We start from the raw sequence: 27,881 nt of genomic DNA, 5'->3' as shown, positions 1-27,881 counted from the left end.
GTCAGTAACAACTTTCCCTGTTTGTGGGGCGGATGCAGAAGGATGGGTAGCAACAGAAGAGAGGTATGGAGTTAGGGATGGTTGGACTGTCATTTGCAGGAGATGTGTTTGTCTGGAGGCTGCCAAGTTGAACGCATTACCCATTGGTACATAATCATTGCAGTGAAGAAAGGAGTACCTTGTTTTTGATCTGCAGCTCTTACTTGCTCCATTGCATATTTTTTATCTGTAAGAACAAATTTCTGAAAATAAATTATCTTCAAAATCATCATTATTGATGTTTTTCTTTTTACTCACCATTTTTCAATCTCTATTCAATTTCCTTTGTCACTGCCAAGTTTATTGCTCCTTGGTGGTCTTTAAATGTTACCAGCACATTCTCCATCTTGCCTTTTCTCAAGCATTAGGTTTGTGGATGCCTTTTATTACCTAAGTCGTTGTAGGATTACAAGCACAGCACACATCTGGTGCACTTGTTGCAGATTGTTATTCCTAATTATGGTTTAACAATGATTGACTTTTGAAAAGTGTTTCACTTTAATAGGTTACACCTATATGTAGAAATACAATGTGTAGGCCTACATACAATGGTACACATTAAGAAACTTTGGATGGCATTATATTTACATGCCCTTATGTGGGGGGAGTTCAAAACGGAGCCGTCAAGCCGGACACCTGCTTCCCGGCGCATGCTGAACCCACACCAGTCACGAAAGATCGCGCGATATTTACATCCTTTATTGCAGACGAAGTGGAATTCAGACAGACAGATATCTGAATTTTACATAAAATAACCAGAAACATTGTTCATTTGAAAAGGTTATGTGCATGAAGTCGAACACACCTCTTACCACTACCCCTAAACATAACATTAGGTGTGTTCGACTTCATGCAGCGCTACGCAGACCGATCGGCGCTGGACTTGAAGCAGTGCATGTCGGTTATAATTATTTGTTTATTATTATTATTATTTTAGAAGTTTTGTCTGACTTGAACAGGCGTCACCGTGACGTATGCCATCAAATTACCGCAAGAGCGATCCGAGAGCAGCCAGTTGCTCCTGCACGAGCTCTGATGAGACACAGCTCATTCGCGATTGGCCAGACTCACAACGTGACAACTGTTACGCGTGTTTCACGGGCTGCGTTTGCAATTGCATACTTCACATACTACCCTTCTACTTCTGCTATGTGAGTCTATGGCAGAAATAAGAGTAGTGTGGTAGTATGCCATTACCATGGTGTTTACACCTCCAGTTCGGTGAAAACTCTCACAACTCCTTGTTTTTATAACCGTACAGTTATGTTTATATCATGCTATATTATGTTTGTCATAATAATATTATGTTTATTCTTTAAAAAAATCAAAATGATTACAAATATTAACTCCTTTATTGGTATTAAAATAATACAGGCTTTTATTGGACTTTCGTCTTAACAGCAAATGCACTTTTCGCAGGGGAACAGAGCGAGTCAGTAGAGAATGACATGCCCAAAGGAGGGGTGGGGAAAACAATCACATGATCATCACCGCTGTGACATTCACGTGACTCCTCGGCAGAATGACGGAAGTTGAGAGTAGTCTCTCAAAAATGGCCTTCACTTCAGTTTTATTTTTTATATTCTCAATTTATAGCTGTAGCGCTCAGGTGCCATTGCTCATTTGGACCAGTGATGGGTATGTGACGCGTTTGTCTCTTGAATGTAGTTATCAGTTTGTTTTTAAATGTTACTGTACTCTTATACACTGTCGATATTCAACCATCACATGTTGCTTTGCTTCTTTTTATGTTCAGCCAGCTAAATCAACTAACACTGACTTGTTAAACTCTCTTGGTCTGAGATTAGAATAGTTGGGCAGAGTTCTCTATTACCCAAGTGTACGTAAAGTCAACATTTTTAATGAATTTGAAGGTGTGTTTATGTGATATTTTTGTCAAAACAGGTACAGCTTGCCACATCTGACCCAGCCACCAGCTGGTCAGACATTGTCTAGTGGGCAGCTCACATCTTATCTGAAATCTGCCTTGCCCGCTGCTCCACACAATGTGTTGCTCTTCCTACAGGATAAGGTGTGAACCCCTTTTATAACAGAGTACAAATTAAATGCTGCTTACAATGCGATAAATGTATTAACAATGCGTTTTACAATGTGGAACCATTTGGACTTCCCCCTCGGACGCTGGTATTTTTACCCTCATATTCACTGGACTTGTCAGTTTAGTGTGACACTGAGCCACTGTTTTACTTCCCCATCCATCTTCCCTTGGACATGCCAATATTGCATTAACCCTATGAACAATTGTGATCATCTGTTCATTTGTTTTTAATTATTGCAATATTTCACACAAGATATGTGAAACATTCACTTAAGTGAGATTGGTAGTGTGAATATTGAAATGCATGCCTGATGAAGGCAAAATGTGAATATATTTATTATGCAGTGTTACAACTGAATCTGTTTCATGCTTTTTTCATGCCCACTATATAGCTAAGTATAGATGACTTCACTATGTATGGTGGGGTGTTTGGGAACAAGCAAGATAGTGCCTTTTTGAACATAGAGGTGAGCTTTCTCTTTAGTTGAGATCATTTTTAAAAACTCCTTGAGAGATCATACAATTAGAATTGAAAGATGAATCAATATTTCTCTCTTGGTACACAAGTCAGCACTTCAGGCATCCTCCAATCCCTTGGTGTTGTTGGCCCTGGACTGGTCTGCATCAGACTCAGTGCTGAAACTCTTCCAGCGAGAGCTGGGTATCCCAGCGGTCCACATCGACCCAGGCACCCTGAAGGAATTCAAGTTGAACCCCTCACAGCTTTCACTGCTGGCCATCCATCTCCCTTATACTACTGGGTATGTGGGTAACTTAGATCTGCACTGTAAAATACAGTGCCTTACAAATCCAATCCATCACTTACAGGTTACAAGGCAATAGAGCGCAACAGTGCCCGTCTACTTTATTAGCTGTTGTGGTTCTGGAACTATTTTGCCCATTGAGTTCTAAGCCATGAACCAAACCAAAAAGCTCAGATGTTTATAACACCATTAAAACTTTGATTCAAGGCATTAAAGTATTTGAAAATTGGACAAATATACAAAGGTACAAGACTGTGTACTGAAAGTCTTTAATGATGAATGAACCACAATCCTATGAAGTTTTGCGAATGAAAAAATAGAAAACTATAAAACTGTTGATTTGAATTGGCTGATTAATTGTAAAGAAAAAATATATTTTGATTTTATTGCAAAATGTTCTGATATTTGCATATACAAGTACTTTGAGAATGAAGGGAGAGTGACTCGATTGTGTCAGTCGCAGTACGTCATGGAAGTGGGCAGTCGCTGCAGAACTTGTTTGGTGCACTTTGTTCGCCGCGATTTTCTAATTGGCGGATTCCCTTCAGGATCATGGTTAGTGTAGTTCTTCATCAAAAATTGCAGTATTAAAGACAATTTTTAAAACAAATGATATTGAAATAATCAGAACTGATGGCTTTAATAGCAGCAAATATCAGCGATGTACAACATCGGATGATTAACAACCCACTGTAGGTCTGTTTTTAAAGGTTTATAAATTAATGTTAAAATCAGTTGGTCTATAGAGAAAATGATTGGGATTTTTACTTCTGGAACCAGACTTCTGCACCACTGAGATTAAATACTGACAACATATTTATATTTTTCAAGGAATATATTTTAACAGAAAACAATGTCATGCCAAAATAATTATTTTTGAATTTTAGTGTTTTGAAATGGAACTAACAAAGAGAACAAGATTTCACTATCGGATTGATAAATTACTAATCAAATAATGGGTCAAGGATCTGAATGCTTAATTACAAGGAATTGCTTTTAATATGTAGATGAACTCTATTAATAAATAGAGTTTTAATCTCAAATGATAACCATAGAATGTTGTTCTTTTTGTTGTGTTTGGGTTTACTTTGCATAAAATGGCAGTGCTGAGTCAAAGGAATTGCTCTTGAAAAATGGTGAGATTTCACATTTCTTTCTTGGTCATGTTTCATGATAATTCTTATACAATGATAATTTGTTGCTTTTTTGGTTGTTTGTTTAACCTGACTTTGTTTGTTTATTGGTAATGTTGTGCTGTAGTATCTAATATTTCTTCCCTTACTAGATGAGATTATTGGAGAGGTCCTGGACATGTTCAAATCTCATGATGTGCCTTACACCGCTGTCTACACTGGCTTGAAGCCCTCTCGAGTAAGTAATAGCTGGTGTGTACTGCACGACACTCTGTTCTCATACATTGTGTTCCCCAGCAGTTCACACATCAAAGGACAAGAGAGCTTTGATGAAACCTTGTATAAATCAGTTAAAGTTCATCACATTCATATGAACAGAATGAATTAAGGCCTGTTCACACCAAGCCCAAATTTTCAGTGGGTATGTTCCTTACGAATGATTTTTTGAATAGGAACAATGGGTTCCTATGACACTATTCACACCTGGTCCGACAAATCGTCTGCTGACAATCCAAAGGTTGTTTTTTTTTTTTACAGACAGCAGTCTGATTATTTTTTTTCTATAGACTGCGAGGAAAACTGACTGACCAATGAGAAGTGCTTTTTGTCCATTTTTCAGAGTCGCTGCTGCACAATCCAGCGCGTTAGTGGCGCTAATCAACTGGCAAACACAGTTTCTGTGCTCTTTTACTCATTTCACAAGTAATATTTACGGAACGTAATATGATAATTCATATTATATAATAAACATGATGTCTTAATGTACAATGTAAATTATTTAATTTTCCTGTCATTAAAAATAGCAGTGAGGTTCAGCAATTCATTTGGTTTGCTGAACCCCACTGCTATTTTAATTGCAAGGATAAAATAACACCAAGTGTTCCTGTAACGGTGCTCTTTTTCTCACCACACACAAGAAACCCTGAATTCAGTACAAATATGCAATAATTAAATAAGTTAAAAAAAAAAGCAAGGCTGTGTTTTCTTTCATATTATTTTTAATGTTATGCATCTTATTATACTATAACCATTTTTACTTAATATACATACATGTATTTATATCACTGTACCTTGTGTTATTTTATCCATGCATTCAAAAAGAAAAGCTGGGTTCGAAAGTTTGTTTGGAATATACTCGTAGCAAAATACATGCATAAATATAAAGACAGAAGACACGGGACTTATGCATCAGCGCTCTTTACTCATTTCACTCCCACAAAAAAAAAAACACAGATTCTATATTCCTCAAAATGCACAAAAAACATGGAAAGAATATTATGAAACTGTTATGCCAAATTAGGTAAATAACTGTGTTAAATAAATTAATCTCATGCAGCTGAATTGACAGCTGAATGCTTAAAGATCCATGCACCAGAATAAATGTTTGTAGAACAGCGCCACCTACTATACATGGGTGAAATTGTTTTTCATTTTATTCGTTTCGGTCTCAGTGTGATTAGAACTTTAGTCGGCAGTTCGTCTTGCAAATTTATTTTATTTTATTCATTTATTTGTCAGGGACCATGCACAAAAACATTAATCTCACAAGAGAAGGGATGCTTTGCACCACATTTAGCTACTAGCTAATTTCCATCTGCAGTCCCTGGGCAGGTAAATAAAATAATACAAATAAAAAAACATGCAAATATGTACATACATACACATATACATTAACAGTAAAATACTAACATCGTACAAAATTAATGATGACAAGTTTGAAGTCCTAAAAGCCAATTTTTAACATTTCTGGAGAATGTATAAAAATCTACACAAATTTTAAGATCATCGGGTAGCTTATTCCATTCTTTAGTGCCTTGTATGAAAATGCTGAATTTCTTTTAGGAATTCTGCAATCTCTCCGTGCAGTAGACCTAGAAACCCTTGTCATCTGTTCTGAGCAAAGATGTACAAATCTTTTAGAAGTTGGACATTTGAATAAAAAATTACATTTTCAAAGCTTAATAACCTGTATTTACTTAATGTACCGCAATGATGGTACAGCAAAGATCTCCTATCTAATACTTTTATAGCCTGTTTATAAAGTGATATAATGGGCTTTAAAGTTATCTCGTTTGCTTGCGACCAACAAGAAATACAGTATTTAATATGGGAAAATATCATTGCATTCAAATAAACCCATGATTCATCACAGATTTGGTGTGAATAGGCCTTCAAAGATCTTTCTGTCCTATCTTCATCTTCTGTAGATCATTCAGGATACCCCAATAGTGGCTGGAAGTTCTGTGGGTCGATCGTTACTTCAGGCTCTGCCACAGCCGTCTGTGAAACCTCCAGTTACATTCAGAAGCACAGAAGGACAACCTTGCATCCTGCTCTGGGCTGACAACCTCAACATTAGTTATGCTCAGGGTCAGTGGGTTGATTTGGGCCCAGAGATCTTTAATGGTTCTGCCACCTTGACTGGTTCAACTTGCAATGAAACAATTTCGAGGTCAGTTTTATTTAAGGCATTAGGCAAAGTTCAGAGATTATCATGCAAAAATCAGTATAAATTACAGTTTTATTAAATGCGTTACTCTTAAAAGTATAAAATGTTATTTTTCAGACTCGTCCTGAATTACCAAAATGTTCTGACTTTTCAGTCATTGCGGCTTATGTGAGTATTCAATACACGACTGGTACACTTTCAATGACATAGTTACCCAAAAAAAGTATTTGGGAACTGAGTATTTTACACCTGTAAATGATTGGATAACAAAAGATTAAAGCAAGTGTCATTTATATTAAAGAAACATATCACAAACACACTGAAAAGCAAAACATTTCACAAAAAGAAGTTTGTTAGGTTTCAAATGTTACAATTTGAAATGAAGGCTCAGAAATGTAAGTTAACTCTGAGAAAACCTTTAACAATTTGTTTGCAGATGCCACTTGCTTTGGTATTATTTATCTAATGCAATGTGACCTAAGTCTCCAAAAATGTCCAAATTCTTTTTGGGGGGCACATGTACATAATTTTGTGGACTAAAACAGGTTGATAAAAACAGGAAGATAGTGTTGGATATGGTGTGCATGCAATGTCATTTTCAGTAGAGAAAAAAGTCTTACATATATTTAATGCTTCCCCAAAACCTCTAGCTTCTCTATGCACAAGATTTTCTTTCCTGTGTCCGCTCGGAACTGGACTGTCATGGAACAGGTGGTGCTAGAGTATGACGGGCAGACAGCGATCTTTAATGGCAGCGGTGGTATCTATGCTCCTGCAGAGTATTCGTTTCACTGCCAGAGTGTGAGCAGCAGTGAAAGCCCCCTGCTGGTGCCTCGCACTCTTACTGACAACGCTACGCAGTGGAGACTGTCTTTCACTGATTTTCAGGTACTGTTGCAATATACCGCTTAAAATGGTAATGACTAGAAAGGGCTTAAATGAGTCTCTTTTAGCAAAATACTTCATATCCCAGCTTAATTTCTAGACATAACTATAAGTAAGCCATTTGCAGGCTGATTTCCCTGAAAAGTGTAAACACTGTGGTTCTGCAGGTGCTATCAAAATATTGCTCTGTTTGTATTAGCATCCCCACCAACCAGATTTGGCAACTTTGGCTAAACCTACTGTATGGTGTAAGTTGGAGGTTGGACACTCTGTTTTCGGACCAATAGCAGACAGGAGAATGGTCGGTAAACCTGTTTGAAAAGAGGTTTTTTATTTTTGTAATTCCGTTTGGTGGCACTAGTGCTGCAGAAGTTATGCATTTCAGCTTTAAAGGTGAAGTTCATCATTTATTCGCACCTAGTGACACCACATGGAATTGTGAAAATACTTTGTTTCCAAACAGGATTCCCAAACACTCCTTCCCCCTCTCTAGGCTATCTAGCCAGTAACATTTAGCTAATACCTAAACAAATGAATGTTAGACATTGGTGACCCAGCCTTTAAAAAGGAACTACAATTTTGGCCTCTGTAAAGAATCAGTTCAGAATCAGGTACTTGTGAACACAATGTTAATTTGTTTTACTACATTTGTTGTTGTGAATGCTTTATGGTTTTGTCTCTAGCATGTGGTGAGTGTGAAGTGTTGTTTCTTTTTTTTTCATTGACAGCATCTCCCATTATTTGGCCAAATTAGTAAATTCACAGCTAAACAGTTTATTACAGGTAGTCCTGGCCCAGAAGTTGACATGTGGGACTGCTCCAACAAACAAAGCAATGTTGCAAGGGCCATAGAGCTACAGTGTTCACACTCTTTGGGGAAATTAACCTACGAATGGCTAACTACATTTTCTCTACACATTTAAGTAAATTGCATAATTCACTTAAACAGAGTGCACCATGGTCATTGTGTTATACATTAAATACATAGTTCACACAAAAATTATAATTCTCTCATAATTTACTCACCCTCATGACGCTCCAAACTTTTATGACTTTTTTAAAAAAATGTATGTGGAACACAAGATATTTTGAAGAATGCATGATGGGTTTTTTTCCTTTCAAGGCAAGTCAGTTGGGTCCAAAACCCCACTCGAATTCCAAAAAACACAAAGGGAGTGTAAAAGTCTTTCCAATTCGAGTGGTGTAAATCCATGTCTTTTGAAAAGATACAAATGCTTTGGGCAAGAAACAACCCAAAAATGGTCAATTCCACCCAGCTTTCCTATGCGGGTTCATTAAAGAATCTTGTTCGTGATTCCCACACCAGATGCATACGCAGAGTTCTGTACACAAACTGGACACAGTGTTGGCAGGTTCACGCACAACTGCCGTATTTTGAGAATGCAGTCACAGGTTAAAATGATATAAAAAATAAAAAATACATTTTTGTTGTTTTTTTTATCATTTTAAATAGTACAGTGGTCACCAAAAGGTTGATAGTAAACACTATAAAATGAAAATGTAACATCTTATTGACATGATACTGAGAATTAATACCTGGCAACCGTGTGCAGCATCAACTCTATTCCTTCTTGAAACCAATTGGGCTGGATGTCAAGATTTATTCTAAATAAGGACTTTTGGTTTGTTTCTCAATCAAAGCTATCATATTACTTCAGAAGACTTTAAACAACTCAAGTTGGAATACTTTTATGCTGCCTATATGTGTGTTTTGGAGCTTGAAAGTTTTGGACCCCATTGACTTTGCATTGTATGGGGAAAAAACACCTCACATTCTTCAAAACATCTTCATTTGTGTTCCTCAGAAGAAAAGGCATACGAGTTTTCAAATGTATGGAGGTGAGACAAATATGAAAGAATTACCATTTTTGGGTAAACTATTCCTTCAATTATTGGGTTTTTCATGCATTGATATGACTCGTAGGATTGCAGGCCCCCTGCTTCATATACATACCAGTAAAGTGAAATACAAAAAAAAAAAAAACTTACCAGCTACAACTACATTTTGGCTGACTGTGATATGTCATTTGTTTTCAACAGATCCAAGGATTTAACGTTACAGGCGAACTCTTCTCATATGCAAGCGATTGTGCAGGGTTCTTCACTCCGGGGATTTGGATGGGTCTGCTGACCTCTCTGCTCATGGTTCTGATTCTCACCTATGGCCTGCACATGATCATGCAGCTGCACACCATGGACCGCTTTGATGATCCAAAAGGCCCATCAATTTCTGTGCCTCTGAATGAGTAATTTTAGTGGGAAAAAAAACTTCATGTTAATTTACATGGTTTGTATGGGTGTCAAAAAATTCCAGCCCTCAATGTTGTTGGTAATCAAGAATTTATGGATCTAGCGCAATATCTGAATGTTTTTAAGAGATTGTGCATTCTAAGATAAATAATGTTTTTCAAATTCATTTTTGTTTCTGACAGGAAGGGGTGAAATAATCAAAATGTTCACTCCATGTGAATTATCTCAATACACATACAGTGCATGTTACTCTATCTAGTGGCAAACTAGACTTGAGGTAAATTACATTTTTGATGTATTTTGCATTAGACCAACTTGCAATTCATTTATTGTTTTTAGGACTACTATTATTTATCTTATTTGTCTTTTAAATCTGATTGTTTATTTCTTGTACTGTGCTAGATTAATATTTTTTTGTATTTGTAAATTGAAGATTTGCCAATATTTAAATGCTAAATGTACAGTTGAAGTCAGAAATTTACATACACAGCCAAAAACATTTAAACTTTTTTAACAAGTACTGACATTTAATCGTAGAATAGGTCTTAGGTCAGATAGGATCACTACTTTATTTTATGAATGTGAGTCAGAATAATAGTAGAGAATAATAGTAGAGAGAATGATTTATTTCAGCTTTTATTTCTTTCATCACATTCCCAGTGGGTCAGAAGTTTAAATACAATTTGTTAGTATTTGGTAGCATTGCCTTTAAATTTTTTAGCTTGGGTCAAACGTTTTGGGTAGCCTTCCACAAGCTTCTCACAATAAGTTGCTGGAATTTTGGCCCATTCCTCCAGACAAGAACTAGTGTAACTGAGTCAGGATTGTAGGCCTCTTTGCTCGCACATGCTTTTTCAGTTCTGCCCACAAATATTTAGTCAGATTGAGGTCAGGGCTTTGCGATGGCCACTCCAATACCTTGACTTTGCTGTTCTTCAGCCATTTTGCCACAACTTTGGAGGTATGCTTGGGGTCATTGTCCATTTGGAAGACCCAGTTGAGACCAAGCTTTAACTTCATGGCTGATATCTTGAGATGTTGCTTCAATATATCCACATAATTTTCCTTCCTCATGATGCCATCTATTTTGTGAAGTGAACCAGTCCCTCCTGCAGCAAAGCACCCCCACAATATGATGCTGCCACACCCATGCTTCACGGTTGGGATTGTGTTCTTCAGCTTGCAAGCTTACCCTTTTTCCTCCAACATATCAATGGTCATTTTGGCCAAAAAGTTCAATTTTTGTTTCAATAGACCAGAGGAAATTTCTCCAAAAAGTAAGATCTGTGTCCCCATGTGCACTTGCAAACTGTAGTATGGCTTTTTTTATGGCAGTTTAGGAGCAGTGGTTCTTCTTTGCTGAGCAGCCTTTCAGATTATGTCGATATAGGACTCATTTTACTGTGGATATAGATACTTGTCTACCTGTTTCCTTCAGCATCTTCACAAAGTCTTTTGCTGTTGTTCTGGGATTGATTTGCACTTCTCGCACCAAACTACGTTCATCTCTAGGAGACAGAATGTGCCTCCTTCCTTATGATGGCTGCGTGGTCCCATGGCGTTTATACTTGCGTACTATTTTTAGTACAGATGAACGTGGTACCTTAAGGCATTTGGAAATTGCTCCCAATTGTCTAAAAACTTTGACATAATTTTCTGGAAGTTTCCAAGCTGCATAAAGGCACAGTTAACTTAGTATATTTAAACTTCTGACCCACTGGAATTGTGAAAATCTGTCTGTAAACAATTGTTGGAAAAATTACTCGTCATGCACAAAGATGTCCTAAACGACTTGCTGAAACTATAGTTTGCTAAAATTACATCTGGATAGTGGTTAAAAAATTAGTTTTAATGACTTCAACCTAAGTGTATGTAAACTATTGTAGACTTCAATTGTACTAGTCAAGTGCATAGGGTTTATGAGAGTTCTTTTTCCTAATCTAAACAATAATTATTCATGAAAACTGTAATTTGGAAATGAATACTAAATCATCACAAATAAGAATCTTGAAATTATACATTCACTCTTAAAATAACCTCTGATAAAAGTTATTTATCAGCATGTATGTTTTCATAAAGAACCTTTAAAATCCACGGAACCTTCCCATTGCACAAAATGTTTTGTGGTGGAAAAAAGTTCTTTAAGGTTCTTACGGAACCAAATATGGTTCTGTTCAAGACAATCACTGTAAAAAAAAAAAAAACTTTTTGTGTTAATTAATTACCCTTGATTTTCTATGACTTAAAAGCAAATAATAGAAATATCAGTGTTTAATTTGATACCACTCTTTGTTTTTCATCAGTTAATATAATGGGCTGTGACAAAGTGCCAAAATTACTCATGCATTCATGTGTTTTCAGTGGGCAGTTTGTTTAATTAATTTGTGAAACATCCAAAAATAGCTTTTTGTAATGCCTAAATAATAAAAACAAACACTTTATAAAAGTGAGATAAGCCTGACTTGTGTGGAGACAGATCCTCATTTCACATGCAAAAAGGGTGTTTACAAAGGCACATCAGCAAAAACAACCTGTCTTTTAAATGGATCAAAGAAAAGGTGGAAAATGGGCATGACAAACTAAAATATGTTACAAAAACTAAAATGTTTTGGCACAAAAAAAACCTAAGTGGGGAAAATAAATAAATGAGAGTAGACATAAAGATGTACCCAGTAATTTTTCCTCAAACAGTTGTAACTCCTAAAGACATGAAATGTAATTTTGCAATATACAGGTGCATCTCAATAAATTAGAATGTCGTGGAAAAGTTCATTTATTTCAGTAATTCAACTCAAATTGTGAAACTCGTGTATTAAATAAATTCAGTGCACACAGACTGAAGTAGTTTAAGTCTTTGCTTCTTTTAATTGTGATGATTTTGGCTCACATTTAACAAAAACCCACCAATTCACTATCTCAAAAAATTAGAATATGGTGACATGCCAATCAGCTAATCAACTCAAAACACCTGCAAAGGTTTCCTGAGCCTTCAAAATGGTCTCTCAGTTTGGTTCACTAGGCTACACAATCATGGGGAAGACTGCTGATCAGACAGTTGTCCAGAAGACAATCATTGACACCCTTCACAAGGAGGGTAAGCCACAAACATTCATTGCCAAAGAAGCTGGCTGTTCACAGAGTGCTGTATCCAAGCATGTTAACAGAAAGTTGAGTGGAAGGAAAAAGTGTGGAAGAAAAAGATGCACAACCAACCGAGAGAACCGCAGCCTTATGATTGTCAAGAAAAATCGATTCAAGAATTTGGGTGAACTTCACAAGGAATGGACTGAGGCTGGGGTCAAGGCATCAAGTGTTCCAAAGTCCTCTTTTCAGATGAGAGCAAGTTTTGTATTTCATTTGGAAACCAAGGTCCTAGAGTCTGGAGGAAGGGTGGAGAAGCTCATAGCCCAAGTTGCTTGAAGTCCAGTGTTAAGTTTCCACAGTCTGTGATGATTTGGGGTGCAGTGTCATCTGCTGGTGTTGGTCCATTGTGTTTTTTGAAAACCAAAGTCACTGCACCCGTTTACCAAGAAATTTTGGAGCACTTCATGCTTCCTTCTGCTGACCAGCTTTTTAAAGATGCTGATTTCATTTTCCAGCAGGATTTGGCACCTGCCCACACTGCCAAAAGCACCAAAAGTTGGTTAAATGACCATGGTGTTGGTGTGCTTGACTGGCCAGCAAACTCACCAGACCTGAACCCCATAGAGAATATATGGGGTATTGTCAAGAGGAAAATGAGAAACAAGAGACCAAAAAATGCAGATGAGCTGAAGGCCACTGTCAAAGAAACCTGGACTTCCATACCACCTCAGCAGTGCCACAAACTGATCACCTCCATGCCACGCCGAATTGAGGCAGTAATTAAAGCAAAAGGAGCCCCTACCAAGTATTGAGTACATATACAGTAAATGAACATACTTTCCAGAAGGCCAACAATTCACTAAAAATGTTTTTTTTTTATTGGTCTTATGATGTATTCTAATTTTTTGAGATAGTGAATTGGTGGGTTTTTGTTAAATGTTAGCCAAAATCATCACAATTAAAAGAACCAAAGACTTAAACTACCTCAGTCTGTGTGTACTGAATTTATTTAATACACGAGTTTCACAATTTGAGTTGAATTACTGAAATAAATGAACTTTTCCACGACATTCTAATTTATTGAGATGCACCTGTATGTAGGAAATCATCACCACTCATATTAAAATGAAGACTCTAGTCATATCAGTATCCTTATAAATGCACTTTTAAAAAGACAAAATTAATCAAATCTGAAAGCAAGTAAATATCTACTGTAAAAGTCCAAAGATTGTCAACTGCCCCCTGTGGCGAATGTAAAATAGTAACTTATTATACAGGTATGCAAAAGTATATTTACACCAGAGTAAATGATTTCCAGTGTAACTCCTGGCTAAGAAAATACTTTCTGCTCTATACGGCTCTTAAAATGATTGAAACCACACAGACTGTATGATCAGTTAAATTCACCTTTATTTGGTTAATGCTTTGGACACTACATATTTTTCCAAAGCAGCTTTACAGAAAATAGAAGGGAAAAAAAAGGTATATCAAAAAGACTCGGGCAGCTTGACGGACAATTTATACACAGTCTGTCAAGTGAAAGAATTATTATTTTGTGGTGCAAACTTCTGGCTGGCACATTATTTAAGCGAACATACATACAGTACACATGTAAATGCATGCGCATATGGTATTAACGATAGTCTTGACTAATTTCTTGTTCAATTATCTGTGATATATATATATATATATATAAACATTTAAACTGTATTTTGTGTTTACTCAGGTTGCCTTTGTTTTGTGTTATATCTTGTGTGAGGATCTAAAACAATTTAGTATGAAAAATACACATAAATAGAAATCAAGAAGAGGCAAATACATTTTCACAGCACTGTATATACTTATATATATATATACATACATACACTGAGAGTTTGGAATAATGTACAGATTTAGCTGTTTCGGAAGGAAATTGGTACTTTAATTCACCAAAGTTGCATTCAACTGATCACAAAGTATAGTCAGGACATTACTGATGTAAAAAAACAGCACCATCACTATTTGAAAAAAGTCATTTTTGATCAAACCTTGACAGGCCCCATTTCCAGCAGCCATTACTCCAACACCTTATCCTTGAATAATCATGTTAATTGCTAATTTGGTACTAGAAAATCACTTGCCATTATATCAAACACAGCTGAAAGCTATTTGGTTCATTAAATGAAGCTTAATATTGTCTATGTGCTTGTTTTTGAGTTGCCACAGTATGCAATAGACTGGCATGTCTTAAGGTCAATATTAGGTCAAAAATGGCAAAAAAGAAACAGCTTTCTCTAGAAACTCATCAGTCATCATTGTTTTGAGGAATGAAGGCTATACAATGCTTGAAACTGCCAAAAAACTGAAGATTTCATACAAAGGTGTACACTACATTCTCCAAAGACAAAGGACAACTGGCTCTAACAAGGACAGAAAGAGATGTTGAAGGCCAGATGTACAACTAAACAAGAGGATAAGTACATCAGAGTCTCTAGTTTGAGAAATATACGTCTCACATATCCTCTGCTGACAGCTTCATTGAATTCTACCCGCTCAACACCAGTTTCATGTAAAACAGTAAAGAGAAGACTCAGGGGTGCAGGCCTAATGGGAAGAACTGCAAAGAAAAACCACATTTGAAACAGAAATTCAAAAAGAAAAGGTTAGAGTGGGCAAAGAAACACAGACATTGGACAACAGATCATTGGAAAAGAGTGTTATGGATCTTCACCCCATTGAACCTTTGTGGGATCAGCTAGACTGTAAGGTGTGTGAGAAGTGCCTGACAAGACAGTCACATCTATGGCAAGTGCTACAGGAAGTGTGGGGTGAAATGTCACCAGAGTATCTGGACAAACTGACAGCTAGAATGCCAAGGATCTGCAAAGCTGTCATTGCTGCACATGGAGGATTTTTTGATGAGAACTCTTTGAAGTAGTTTAAGAAGTTCTGAAATTTTTTTTCATTGTGATCAGTTGAATGCCACTTTGGTGAATAAAAATACCAATTTCTTTCCATAAGAGCAAAATCTGTACATTATTCCAAACTTTTGGCCTGAGAATAGATACTAAGGATGGACGTAGAGAATTGACATGCCCACAGCAAGCGATGTCTTTCATAAAGACATTGGAGTGAGTAAGCCATTTGGTGATTTTCATGTTGCTGCCTAGTGGACCTGTCTCACTAAACATGACTGTCCAAGGAAACTGAGCTCCTTTTTTGTTTCATTTTGTGTTGGTTCCACCTAGCGGCTGGAGTTTGTTTTGTGTAGAATCATTTCTTCGGGACAGTTGTGGATGAATCTGCTTGTTCTTGGTGCTTATGCCTCCTATCGGCTGGAGTTTGTTTTGTGGAATATTTCTTGCAGGACATTGGAGTGATTAGGGCATGTGTTGCACCCGTGTAATGACCGACTGGACCGGCTCACTGAACATTCGTTTGACTGTCCGAGGAAATGAACGACCCCACCCCCTCTTTTTTTAAATGTTTTTTGTGTGTGCCGGTTCCGCTAGTGGCTGGAGTTTGTTTTGTGGAGGAACACTCCTTCGGGGCAATCTACAAGTTTTTTGTGTTTTTCCCACTTATTGGCTGGAGTTTGTTTTATAAAATATTTTCTGTTTGTAATTCTATCTCAAAAAATGTGTATAGAAGCACCAGACTTGAGCAATCCGATGGCAAAGTTGTCGCGGGGTCTCTCGTAGGCGTACATGGACTGTCTGAGTTTAGAGGGATAGATGCCGGTTGGCGCTGTTGTGCGCGGAGTTAATGCACACTTTTTTTTTTCTCTGTTTATTTGGTTCTGGGGGAAGTTCGGGGTTTGATTGCTGCTCTAATGTTGGAATGTGGTCGTTATAATTTTATTTTTGTTAATCTATTTTTTCTAATATGTCAAAATGTTAAATGTTAGTATGAGTGGATTGTCTCTCACCACGTGGAATGTGAATGGGTTGGGGCACCCCATAAAAAGGAGGAAGGTTATTTCTTTTCTTAAACATAAGAAATGTGATATAGTGTTTCTTCAAGAAACACATCTTTCCTCGCAGGAAGCTGAAAAATTTGGGAAGATATGGGGTGGGCATGTTTTCTTTAGTGCTGGCTTAAGTAAAAGCATGGGAGTCATTACATTGATAAGTAAACATCTACAATTCAAAGGTCTCAAACAGATTAAAGATAAATTAGGAAGAGTCATTATTGTTTTAACAGAAATTCAGGGGCAAAGGTTGATTTTGGCTAATATTTATGCACCTAACGCTGATTATCAGGGCTTTTTTTATAGATCTTGAAGGGATGTTGGAAGCCGCTGGCACTCCTCATGATATAATATTGGGAGGAGACTTTAATCTATTGATGGATTCAGTCCTTGATCATAGTGAAGCCAAAGTGTGTAAGCCCCCTAGAGCAACATTGACGCTTTACAGGATATGTAAAAATCTCGGTCTCACAGATATTTGGAGACTTTTGAACCCATCTGGGAGGGACAATAAATTTTTTTCATCAGTCCATAAGATTTATTCTAGAATAGATGATGTTGTTTGAAAATATATCTCTTTTTTAAATGTTTAATTTATTTATTATTATTATTATTATTATTATTATTATTTATGTTATAATTGTTGGTGACCATTGTAGTGCCTGTTTGAGTCAGGTGGGGGGTGTGGGGGAATGTTCGGAGGAGGGGTTTAATGTATATAATTGATTCCGTATTTTATGTTATGTTTGTATGATTTATGTATGGAATCAATAAAAACTGTTAATAGCAAAATAATAATAATAATAATAATAATGTCCTCCAGCCCTATTCCAGCAACACCTAATAAACAGAGAGGAATTTCACAACAGTTTAGTGTTGCAAATGACTAAACCTGATTATTCAAAAACACACACACACACGCACACACAAAAATAAGATGTTTCCTATGAAGTTAGAATCCAACTAAATAATATATATTCGAAACTACACTACATTTAACAAAAACAGGATAGAAATGTAAGAGACATCTCTAGATCATCTGGTGTAGTATGTAGACAGTGACACAAATTTAAGGCTTTTAAGACCTTTTTAAGATCTGAACAAATTAAATTAATAATTTAAGAAAAATAAATATGGAATGTCCATTCCTGAACAAACCTACACAATCTCAAAATAAATCATGCATCTGATTATTTTTTCTTAAATGGGCTAGGGCACACATTCAACAAGGCCTTAACACTGCTATCTGCAAGTTTAAAATGATCAAAAGTTTTTTACAATTGGTTTATGTACCAATATATCACGACATATGAATAAATAACAATATCTGCCTACATATTAATCTAAATCATTTGAATTCATGTAAAATACCATGCGGGGACGTCCATGAAAACTTAACTCAGTGGTTCTCAATTTTTTCTTTGTCATGCCCCCTTTGAAACAAGACTGAAAATTCATCAGTAATTTGTGTGTAATTCATGGAAGTCTTAACCTCTTCATTCTAAATTGTACTTGCCTATATGAAAGTTTACTTTTGTTCTACCATTGTTTAATCTCATTTGTTTTGTATTTTTTTTACGTGGGAGTGTGGTAGAAGTTTCTGCAGATAACATGGGATTTCTGTGGTTTGGTATGCGGCCAGGGAATGAAATTAGCACCCGCCAAATGCGGGTATTTCAGGTGACCTGTAAGATGTCTCTGAGTGACAAATGACATGAAATGCCATTAGACACAAAGACGCACGTTTGAAGAGGCAAATTTTTTATATTTTGAGAACAGATGAAAGAACATCCATCGATACGCGTCTGATTAGCTGTGTGTGGTTTCTTGGCGCTCTCGTGGCACACACACATATGACGAGTTCTTACTATTTCTTCTCTGTCAGTCATCTAGGAACAATTTACAGGAATAGTGTGCAGGGTGATATGGCTGACTAAGGTAAATTGCCATATGTGTTATAATTCGGTACAACCCCAAAAATGGTTCTTGAACAAGATTATTATGATCATTATTATTATAATAATAGCCTGGTATGATATGTTATAGGCCTATTTTATATTCTAAAATAACATTGTTAAAATTATATATATGAAAAATGTAAGTGCTGGAAAAATTGGGCATTCACCTGCCACTGTGTCTAACGACGAGAACATTTCATATCCTGCATGCGGGGTACTTAAACACACAAAAAACAGCCACATAAAATAGGGTGACTGCATCCTCTTTTACCCAAACTTCTTTTACTTGCTTGTTTTGATTATTGGGGGGTGTTGTACTAGTAATTATGCAACTATAAGTATCAAGCTGTGTGTAAATGAGCGAATGTTGACTCATAACGGCTGAGGAAAGGGGTAGGCCTACACTTCATTATACTCACAATGAAATTAGGCACAGAATAGAGGTCCACCCTGTTTCACCAAGGTTCACTCACTTGGAGATTTCTGGAATCACCACTGATATGACATAGTAACAACATCAAAAAATCAATCAATTCAGATCTAAAGTCTGCAACACGACTTGCAGTTCCCTGACCTTTTTTTCTTTCTCTTTTTTTCAGTGTTTTAAATTCAGTGTTTTGTAGGGTGTCCAAGGATTCTACTCCATTTTTTGGCATACTGAAAATTAGGGAAGTATGTGTTTTTGGATGCAGCGACAGTTTACACCTGGTTTAATGTTTACACCTGGTTAAAAAATATTTTGTGCGATTTGTTCACAAGTGGACAATGCTTAATAATGGTGTAAACAGCGTCCTTCCTTAACATTTTATGATTTGATTACTAAAACCACAAACAGAGGTGGTCGTCTTATTTGAAAGGATGATTAGCAAAAGGAGACTCAACAACAAGACTCAGGAGAACTCAGAGTGGGTGGGTTACAAAGGGTACAGTTTAGAGAACAGTAAGAGGAAAAAAGACTATTTAATCTTAAAATTTCCACTCAATTCCTATAGCACTTAGAATAAGAAGGAAATTCTGAGATTCAAACAGAAATATATGGCACAGAGGGGGAGAAACGATCATTTTTTTTAATCATTTTATACACATTTCCATAAATTTACCAGGCCTGGAAATCACAATTTTAATATTCCCTGATATTTCCATGTTTATTTATGTGGGAACCAAGTTTAAAGCAGAACAAGAATAGCATAGAAAAATAATACAAATAATCCATGTTTTATCAGGAAGACTCGCAGATTTGAGTAAAGTTTTAGATGTTTAGTTTTAGAGTAAAGTTTTGAGTAACATTTATTTGATGAATATAAAAACAGGAATGTAATGTCTCTCTTTGGCGTAAGCCCTGTCTGGCGGCCCGAATAAGTTGTACTCGGAACCATCAGATCCTGCCGGAGATAGGAGGCAGGGGCGAGGAGCCTACCCCCGTGCAGGAAGGGACTCAACCGGTGGCGGTGGGGTGGTGGAGGTTGCCGTGTTAGCACACTGAAACATTAATGTGATAGTATGTGAGCAGACTTATAAAGCAATGGTTTACATGTGATTGGCTTGGAGTTACCTAGCTAATAGTGCGATGATGTACAGCTGCTAGTCTTCCTGCTAGAACTAGGCTGCACTTACATATATGGCTAGGAACTAAGTTTATTCAAGAAAGCATGATTTGAACAAGGAAAGTTGGTGAAGTTGGTGTGGGGTTGGGAGGACGATGTGTGGGTTATCCAGGGTCCACTTAGCGGGGGGAAAAAAAACATCCATACCATTTTTAAGCTATATTTCAAGTCTTCTAAAGCCATTCAATAGTGTTTTGGAGCAACAGACTGAAATTTAAGTCTTGATTCATGAAAATCTTCCCCTTTACCCATCGAATGTGGAGCACACACGGGAGCATCTTCGTTTACATAACTGCAGCACATTAAGCACACTAGACACCATATAAGGAGATGAAATTGCACCCAAACTTCATTGTTTCTTGTGTGTACATCACAAATTTAAATGTGTAAGTGAACGAGATATGAAAACTAGGGCAGTCTTTCATGCCCCCCACACTGTTAAAAACCAGTGCTATACAGCAATTGAATCTGATGCAAAACTCTAACAGCTCCAATACCATTCTAATCATCACAATCATTACTTCTTTATATTTTTGGTAACAAATCACTGAAATGCGATGATTAACTCGAACAAAAGCTCAATTACTAAAACTGTTTCTCTTCAAATGAAATGAGGGGTAGTACATGAACATTTTTCATTTTGGGGCAAACAATTCCTTTAATTATGTTTTACTTTTTCATACAACTCTTTCATAGACTGACATTAATAGCAAATAAAAGGGTGTGCAATCATACTGTAATACAATTAAAATCATTAAAAACAATGTTTCCTTACTGTTTTTACGATCGCACTTTGGTGGTTCAGGGTTCCATCCATTTTCTGTACACAAAATTTCATCCACTCCTTTCATGTCATACCATCTTCACATTTGTATTTTATAACATGACTTACCTAGTGACCTGGAATTGAATTAGAATTCAATTCTAATTGAATGTGGAACTTCAGGCTTTGAGCACCCATCTAGATTAAAAAAAAAAAAAAAAAAAAAAAAGCAGTAAGGGGAGAACATAATCACTCATATTCACATGCTCTCATTCTCAAATGTATTGCCTATATCAGTCCACCAGGATTTCAAGGCACTTTTTCCTGATTATTGCGGCCCAAAATATTCTGCAGCTTTTTGTGTAGTTTTGCAGTGAAACGCATCATGTATACCTGTGTAATCCGTCTCAATGATGGTTTAAATGCAAATGTAAATTACATGTAAATATTTTAGTGCACAATAACTGATTATGCAGTTAGCAAGGACAAATATTAAATACACACAAAAATACCATACATTTAGGTGAAACCTGTGATATGGCTATTGGAAGACCCTTAATTATTTGTGTATTAAAATGTTCTGCTTCAGAGAAAGCAAGAAAACTTTTCTAAAGTTAAATTAGACCTACAATAAATCTGTAAACTAAAAACAAAAAATGAGGATTCAATAATTACGCCTGTTGCGATTATTACATTGTCTAACGCAGAAATCTGATATATGGACATATACGAACATTAAATTAGTTCATATTCTTTGAGCATTTATGTACATATTCAAATTCCACAAGTATCTGGAAATAATATATGTTAAATATATAAAAACTGCCATTGTTTTTATATTTTGAAATGCCCCCTGCAGTTTAGCTGGTGAAAAGCATTGCTACGATGGTCCACCAACTAGATTAACACTAGCCAGCATAAACCAGCCTACACCAGCATGGGAACTGCATAATAGTTAAGACAGTCTTTTCAGCAGGGATAACAGCAGGTTTTTGTGTCTCATTTGCAGCACTCAGGGTTAAGATTAAACGTTAATTGTGATGTACCCTGTCTGCGGTCCCGTAAAAGTTTAGACAACGTTTTTGATAGTGAACACGAAATGTTCCAGTTTCACTTTAATTTAACATTCGTGTAATGGCAAATGTTCTTGGCCAACACGGGCTCATACATGCAGGATTAAAGACACACAGTGTCACAGAGGAGTCGTCGAGGAGGAGACGTTACTCTGTTAATTTGGAGATGATAGAATGGCACATGTGCATTTGGATATGTCATGACTGCTTCGAGCATTTGTTTTGCTGATGTCAAACATGGAGGAAAGCTATGGGAATACCTCAGATTCATGGTTTATGTGAAATTTTGTGGGCATTATATAAAATTGCAAGCTACCGCAAATAATGCAGAGATTGGTTGAATATTCAAGAATTCTTGAGATCGCTAAATCCTGGAGGGACTGATATATTACAAATATAACAATGTATATGTACTGTAAATTCATTTTATGAACCGTCACACCTATGAGTTTGTTGGACATCCCATTCCAAAACCATGGGCATAAATATGGAGTTTCCTCTCGCCCCATATTATTACTGGTATTGCGAATGGTGATGTGAGAGTTGCTATGGTGATGTGTACAGCTGCACAGCCATGGAAACCCATTTAATGAAGTTCATGATGCACACAGTTAGCTGATCTTATTCCAGAGGCAGTTTGGAACTCTGTAGCGAGTGATGCAACAGATTTTGTTTCTCCTAGACGCTTCCACTTCACAATAATAGCACTCACAGTTGACCGGCGCAGATCTTGTAGAGCAGAAATATCATGAATATGACAGTGCCACATTTAAAGTCACTGAGCTCTTCTGTATGACCCACTGTACTGCCAATGTTTGTATATGAAGATTTCATTTCTATGGGCTGGATTGTATTAATCTGTAAGCGATAGGTGTGGCTGAAACACCAGAACTCAATTAGTAGGGGTGTCCACACACTTTTGGTTGTATAGTGTAATTATCTATACAATGCCGTTTGATGATCCATGTTAACCCAGCATGATTTGACAATGTTCTTAAGAGCATTTTTTGTGAAAAATCTCTCTTCCAAAAAAAAAAAAAAAATTATTATTTTTTTTTAAACCCGGGGAGCGATACCATAGGTGATTCCTCACCCCTCACCAATTTGGTTGGGATCAGTATTTTATATCGGCGTAACTGTTTAGCTCATACGGAGACTCGGACCCGCACGGTGAAAAAAAAAAAAAAAAAAAATTTGCGTCTCAGTTCCTTCCTGAGCGTATTACATTTTTTTCTCTCTTCCTAATTTTTTTTTCCTCTCTCTCTCTTCAAAAAACTTTTTTTCTCTCTCTCTCTTCAAAAAACTTTTTTTTTTCTCTCTCTTCAAAAAACTTTTTTTTTTCTCTCTCTTCAAAAAACTTTTTTTTCTCTCTCTCTTCAAAAAACTTTTTTTTCCTCTCTTCAAAAAACTTTTTTTTCTCTCTCTCTTCAAAAAACTTTTTTTTTTTCCTCTCTTCAAAAAACTTTTTTTTCTCTCTTCAAAAAACTTTTTTTTCTCTCTCTTCAAAAAACTTTTTTCTCTTCAAAAAAATGCATGCGGTACCAACCTTGGCCACCAGGTGCCACTATCAGTAAACATGTAATCTTGCTTTTAATGCTTTCTCTGTTGCTATATAGCTGAAAAATACATTTATTATTTATTTAAGGGTTTGCAAACCTTAAAACAAAATCAGGTTACATATGTTTGATATGGCATTCGTTGTCATGTAACAACTGGAGTTATTTTTTTGGTTTGAAATTGTTGGTCTTTCTAAACCATATATGCCGTTTGCTCAGTGTCACATGGTGGAAGCGAAGGAATGTATTGAGGAAAATGGGAAACAAGGGGAAATTATTATGTCTGTCCTTTTGAAGTGTTAGGGGTACATTTTTGAAGAGAGAGAAAAAAAAAATTTTTTTCAAGAGAGAAAACCACCGTGCGGTTCAGAGCTTCCGTACTCAGCGTTCTCTGACGCAGCTTAAAGTCTGGTGTGTAGACGCCTTTGTGTCCTCTAGACGCGTTACAAACGCGAAAACACAGGTCTCGAGACGCGTTGGATATTCTGACATTCATTGTATTTAAAGAAAAAAAAGAAGGCTGCACATAATGCTTTTTATCTCTGATCTTTTCGATGAGCTAGGGGGATTTCTTTCTTTTGATGATTGTATTACTTCAAACTGTTTCTTTGAAAGACAATAATACAATTGTTGAAGTAGACCTATTCCACACACTTAAGTTATAGGGTTTTGATTAATAATCACACTCCCATACTTTCAATTAATGGTATTAGTACTGTATACTCGATAAGATAGAGTATACAGCATGATTCTTATGAAATGCAGAGAAGAGGCAATGATGTGCAAGGCCACAGCACAATGTTAAACAACTCCCCAAGTGAAACTTGAAAACCAAGCGTTCCATTCTGATGTGGAGATCTTATTTTCAGGCTATCCAGACCCACAAAGAACAGAGTGAGCAACAGCATTGCAAGATGCAGAAGAAGTGGATGATCAGAGTAATTTTGTTGTATTACCACAATGCCTGTGCATTTCATTTGTCATTTTTTTTTTAGTAATTCAGTGGTCTAAAACCATTACAAAACACAACAGGCAGTCACTACTTCAGCTGCTAAACTGAATAATTTACATGTCTTTGAAATAACAAGAAAATGCAATTACACAGTGGTTTAATAGCCTTAATTTAACAATGCAGAAAAAAAACAATGACAATATCTTTCAACACTCATTCAGAAGCTATCAATTTTTACATAAATCATTAATCGGTACTTGCTACTTGATCAATTTTACATCAGAAATAGTTGCAGTGTTGCAAAATAATGACAGAACCTAACTGACACAAACATTTAGGAATTTGGTAAGAGCATTTGAGACTTTCATTAACCTACTAAAACAAACTTTTTATTTGACTTTTTGCACAATGACAGTGCAAAGCTTTTTAAAATATGCATTTTGAGAAAATAGAATAATGCCCCGTGATAAATTTGTGGAGAAAAAAATGAGAAATCTTAAAGAACTGTAGATATTTGGGGCTTGAGTATGTTAGACGATTCTATAATTATAAATAAAAGAGGAACAGACAAAAGAAATCTTGATATTTTACATACTAGAAGAAAAAAGTTTCTCCCTTCTCTTTTTCTTCATCAGCTCGAAGTCTGTAAACAAGACTAATAACAGCAATATTTTGAATGCAACATCTGCAGAATGCCTACAGCTAGATAACACTGCAAAAATACCCTACAAGAATAAAAACTTCACTGTTCTTCATAAAAGGCACTTAGTACATCAGCAGGATTTATCAACACACTACTTTAAAATATGGAGAGAAAAAAAAATTACATTCTGTATCAAATTTTAATCAAAGGTCCATGCATTCACTTTTTTTCACCAAATACAATCTGAAAAAAATGGCAAACTAAAACATGGCCTCATGCTTTGTTTATACGATGCAGGTTCAAAAATACTGAGGAGTGGAATGGACAAGAATTATTTAAACACATAAATATGTTAAATGTGGCCCACAACAAAATCAATGATATTGACTACACAGAGAAAGTGCTGTTTTTAAAGTGAGGGCCTTTAAACTTGGTTATCCGCTTTGGATGAAGGGTAATAGCAAAATCATTCTGAAGTCCAGCGTGATCACTGCATTAATGCAGTACTATAATTTAATTTAGAAGTTACAAACACTTTATTAAAGTGAATTAAACCTTATTTGTGTAGAGACAGATCCTTTTCAGAGTACAAACAGAGAATGCACAATACAATACAAAGCTGGTGACTGCTATTAATGAGTGACGTGAAATTAAGCTTCTCCACACAACGGTGGGTCTTTGATAAATCTGGTGAAGAATTTTCTGGGATAAATCTGTAAGCCTCTACAGATTCTGGGACGTGCTTGTATTGAAACGGAATATATTTGGAGGAAGCTTCATTTTGCCTCTAAGATTTTCTTCATGAGAACTTCATGAAGGCTTGTTATTATCTGTAAAAGAATATGATAAAGTGACTAGTTAAAAAAAAAAAAAAAAAAAAAAAAAAGAGTATTTGATAAATGTACTAAACGCAATACAAGGAAATCAGTCAAGTCAGTCAAATATAGAAATTACATTGCAAACTAAACATATGCAAGTACATGGTCCTGAGAATGAGTATAGGGGTCATACAATGAGAAATCACATTTTCAGAACTCATACGTAAATAGTTTGAGCTTGTTCTGAAATCCTTGGATTTTTTCTTTCAGAAACCAAAATTCATTAACAAAATCCCATATTATCCCATGTAAATGATGACTATTCAGTGTTAAGAAACTTGGACTGCCCATTCACAGTAAGGTAATAAGGAAACAAAGTTGATGGATACTATTATTCCTAAACACTAGAAAAACTAACGATAAGAGTAAATGTGAGAAAGTGTCTATAAGATCCAAAAGTTAAAGGAATGTTCCGGGGTCAATACAAGTTATGCTCAATCAACAGCATTTGTGGCATAATGTTGATTACCGCAAAAAAATGATTTTGACTCATTCCTCCTTTTCTTTAATAAAAGCAAACATCTGGGTTCTAGCGAGGCACTTACAATGTAGTGGGGCCAATCTGTAAATGTTAAACTACTCACTGTTTTATAAGTATAACCAAAAGACAAGGATATGTTTGTAAACATGATTTTGGTGTGATAAAATCACTTACTAACCTGTTCTGTGTAAAGTTATAGCCAATTGGACAACTTCGTTACCATGAATATGTAATGTCAACAAACTTTACAGATCAAATAATACACCAGTTTTAACAGAAGAATTAATGCAAGTGTTTTTATAAAATCATAAGCTTCACATTTCTGCCTTTAAACCCTTTAAAAATTGGCCACATTCACTTCCATTGTAAGGGCATCACTAACCTAGATTTTTGTTTTTAAAGAAAAGTAGGAACGAGTCGAAATTAATAAATGCTGTCGACTGAGTTTAACTTATATTAAACCTGGAATATTCCTTTAAAAAGATGTGGCTGAAGTTTATTTTTAACATGGAACCTAATAATTTCAGTCAGACTTTAACAGCTTGTCGGGGGACATTTCAGAGCCGTTTGTTTTGTGATCTTGACACAATGTAATGCAGGAATCTCAAAGAGGCTTGTATTGAAGGATAATGCAGTGGAAAAATATACTGGACCTGACAGGCAAGCAAACAAGTAAAAACTTTAAATCTTCAAAGTTTGCCAACAGCCCCTTGTGACCAATCTAAAATAGCAACTCATTATACAGGTATGTAAAAGTATATTTACACCAGAGTAAAATGATTTCACATGTATCTCGTGGCTAGAAATATTCTGCTCCATGTTGCTCTTTAACAATCAAAAACCCAGATATGTCAGTCTATGTGTCAAAAATAGAGGGGAGTGTTACCACAAACATACTGTATACAATTTTATTGAACCTCTATATCGCTTAACAAATTAAAGAAAAACATGTGAGGTTGTTATAACTCTCCCTCTTCATTTCTAGTCACCACCTTTTGAGAATAATGTTTTGAGCTGCAACCGAAAAGTCCGTTGATGGTCAACATGTGCATGACTAAATAGCTGGGTATGTTAAACCTCAGCCCACCATCCACTAACAAAACCCTCACAACATAATAAACCACAGACAAGCCTTCCACCAAAACAAAGTAGCACACTGCCTCCAAAATAGGCTATTAACATAGAGGGTTGCAAAATTCAATCCACCATTTCCAAAATGTATCATGGGAACTTAATAGAATGTTTATGGACATTGATGCATTTTTTTAAAAAACACTTTTGAATTAAAATGTTGTCTCCATTGGCAAAAAATCAAGCTGTGAAAAAAGGAATCTACATTT

General features: G+C 36.0%; 2 protein-coding genes across 2 annotated transcripts in view; one reads left to right on the top strand and one right to left on the bottom strand.

Moving 5' to 3' along the window:
• Positions 1-1,519: 1,519 nt before the first annotated feature.
• LOC127419609 (V-type proton ATPase subunit S1-like) lies at positions 1,520-12,061 on the top strand. Its single transcript, XM_051661140.1, has 10 exons — positions 1,520-1,677; positions 1,945-2,071; positions 2,491-2,565; positions 2,666-2,859; positions 3,967-3,998; positions 4,148-4,233; positions 6,203-6,447; positions 6,562-6,612; positions 7,095-7,332; positions 9,391-12,061. Exons 1-10 carry the CDS (start codon positions 1,562-1,564, stop codon positions 9,598-9,600), a joined length of 1,374 nt encoding a protein of 457 aa, XP_051517100.1. The 5' UTR covers positions 1,520-1,561; the 3' UTR covers positions 9,601-12,061.
• Positions 12,062-14,077: 2,016 nt separating this feature from the next.
• Positions 14,078-27,881, bottom strand: part of LOC127420217 (complement receptor type 2-like) — a 104,491-nt gene continuing 90,687 nt past the window's right edge. Inside the window, exon 25 of the mRNA XM_051662270.1 lies at positions 14,078-21,156. Coding sequence (XP_051518230.1) covers positions 21,138-21,156 — 19 coding nt within the window. The 3' untranslated portion in view covers positions 14,078-21,137. The remainder of the gene's footprint in view (positions 21,157-27,881) is intronic.

This window comes from Myxocyprinus asiaticus, chromosome 29 (genome assembly GCF_019703515.2).
Source record: "Myxocyprinus asiaticus isolate MX2 ecotype Aquarium Trade chromosome 29, UBuf_Myxa_2, whole genome shotgun sequence".
In the NCBI taxonomy this organism is placed as follows: Eukaryota; Metazoa; Chordata; class Actinopteri; order Cypriniformes; family Catostomidae; genus Myxocyprinus; species Myxocyprinus asiaticus.
Note: the sequence above shows the minus strand (reverse complement) of the source record. Positions and strands in the feature narration are given on the sequence as shown.

What these genes read in the sequence shown, in the direction of transcription:
- LOC127419609 (XM_051661140.1), top strand. Translation starts at nt 1,562, where the DNA reads ATGACGGAAGTTGAGAGTAGTCTCTCAAAAATGGCCTTCACTTCAGTT. An exon ending in GGAATTGCTCTTGAAAAATG is followed by an intron (nt 3,999 to 4,147) that starts GTGAGATTTCAC and finishes TTCCCTTACTAG; the next exon opens with ATGAGATTATTGGAGAGGTC. An exon ending in TGCAATGAAACAATTTCGAG is followed by an intron (nt 6,448 to 6,561) that starts GTCAGTTTTATT and finishes GTTATTTTTCAG; the next exon opens with ACTCGTCCTGAATTACCAAA.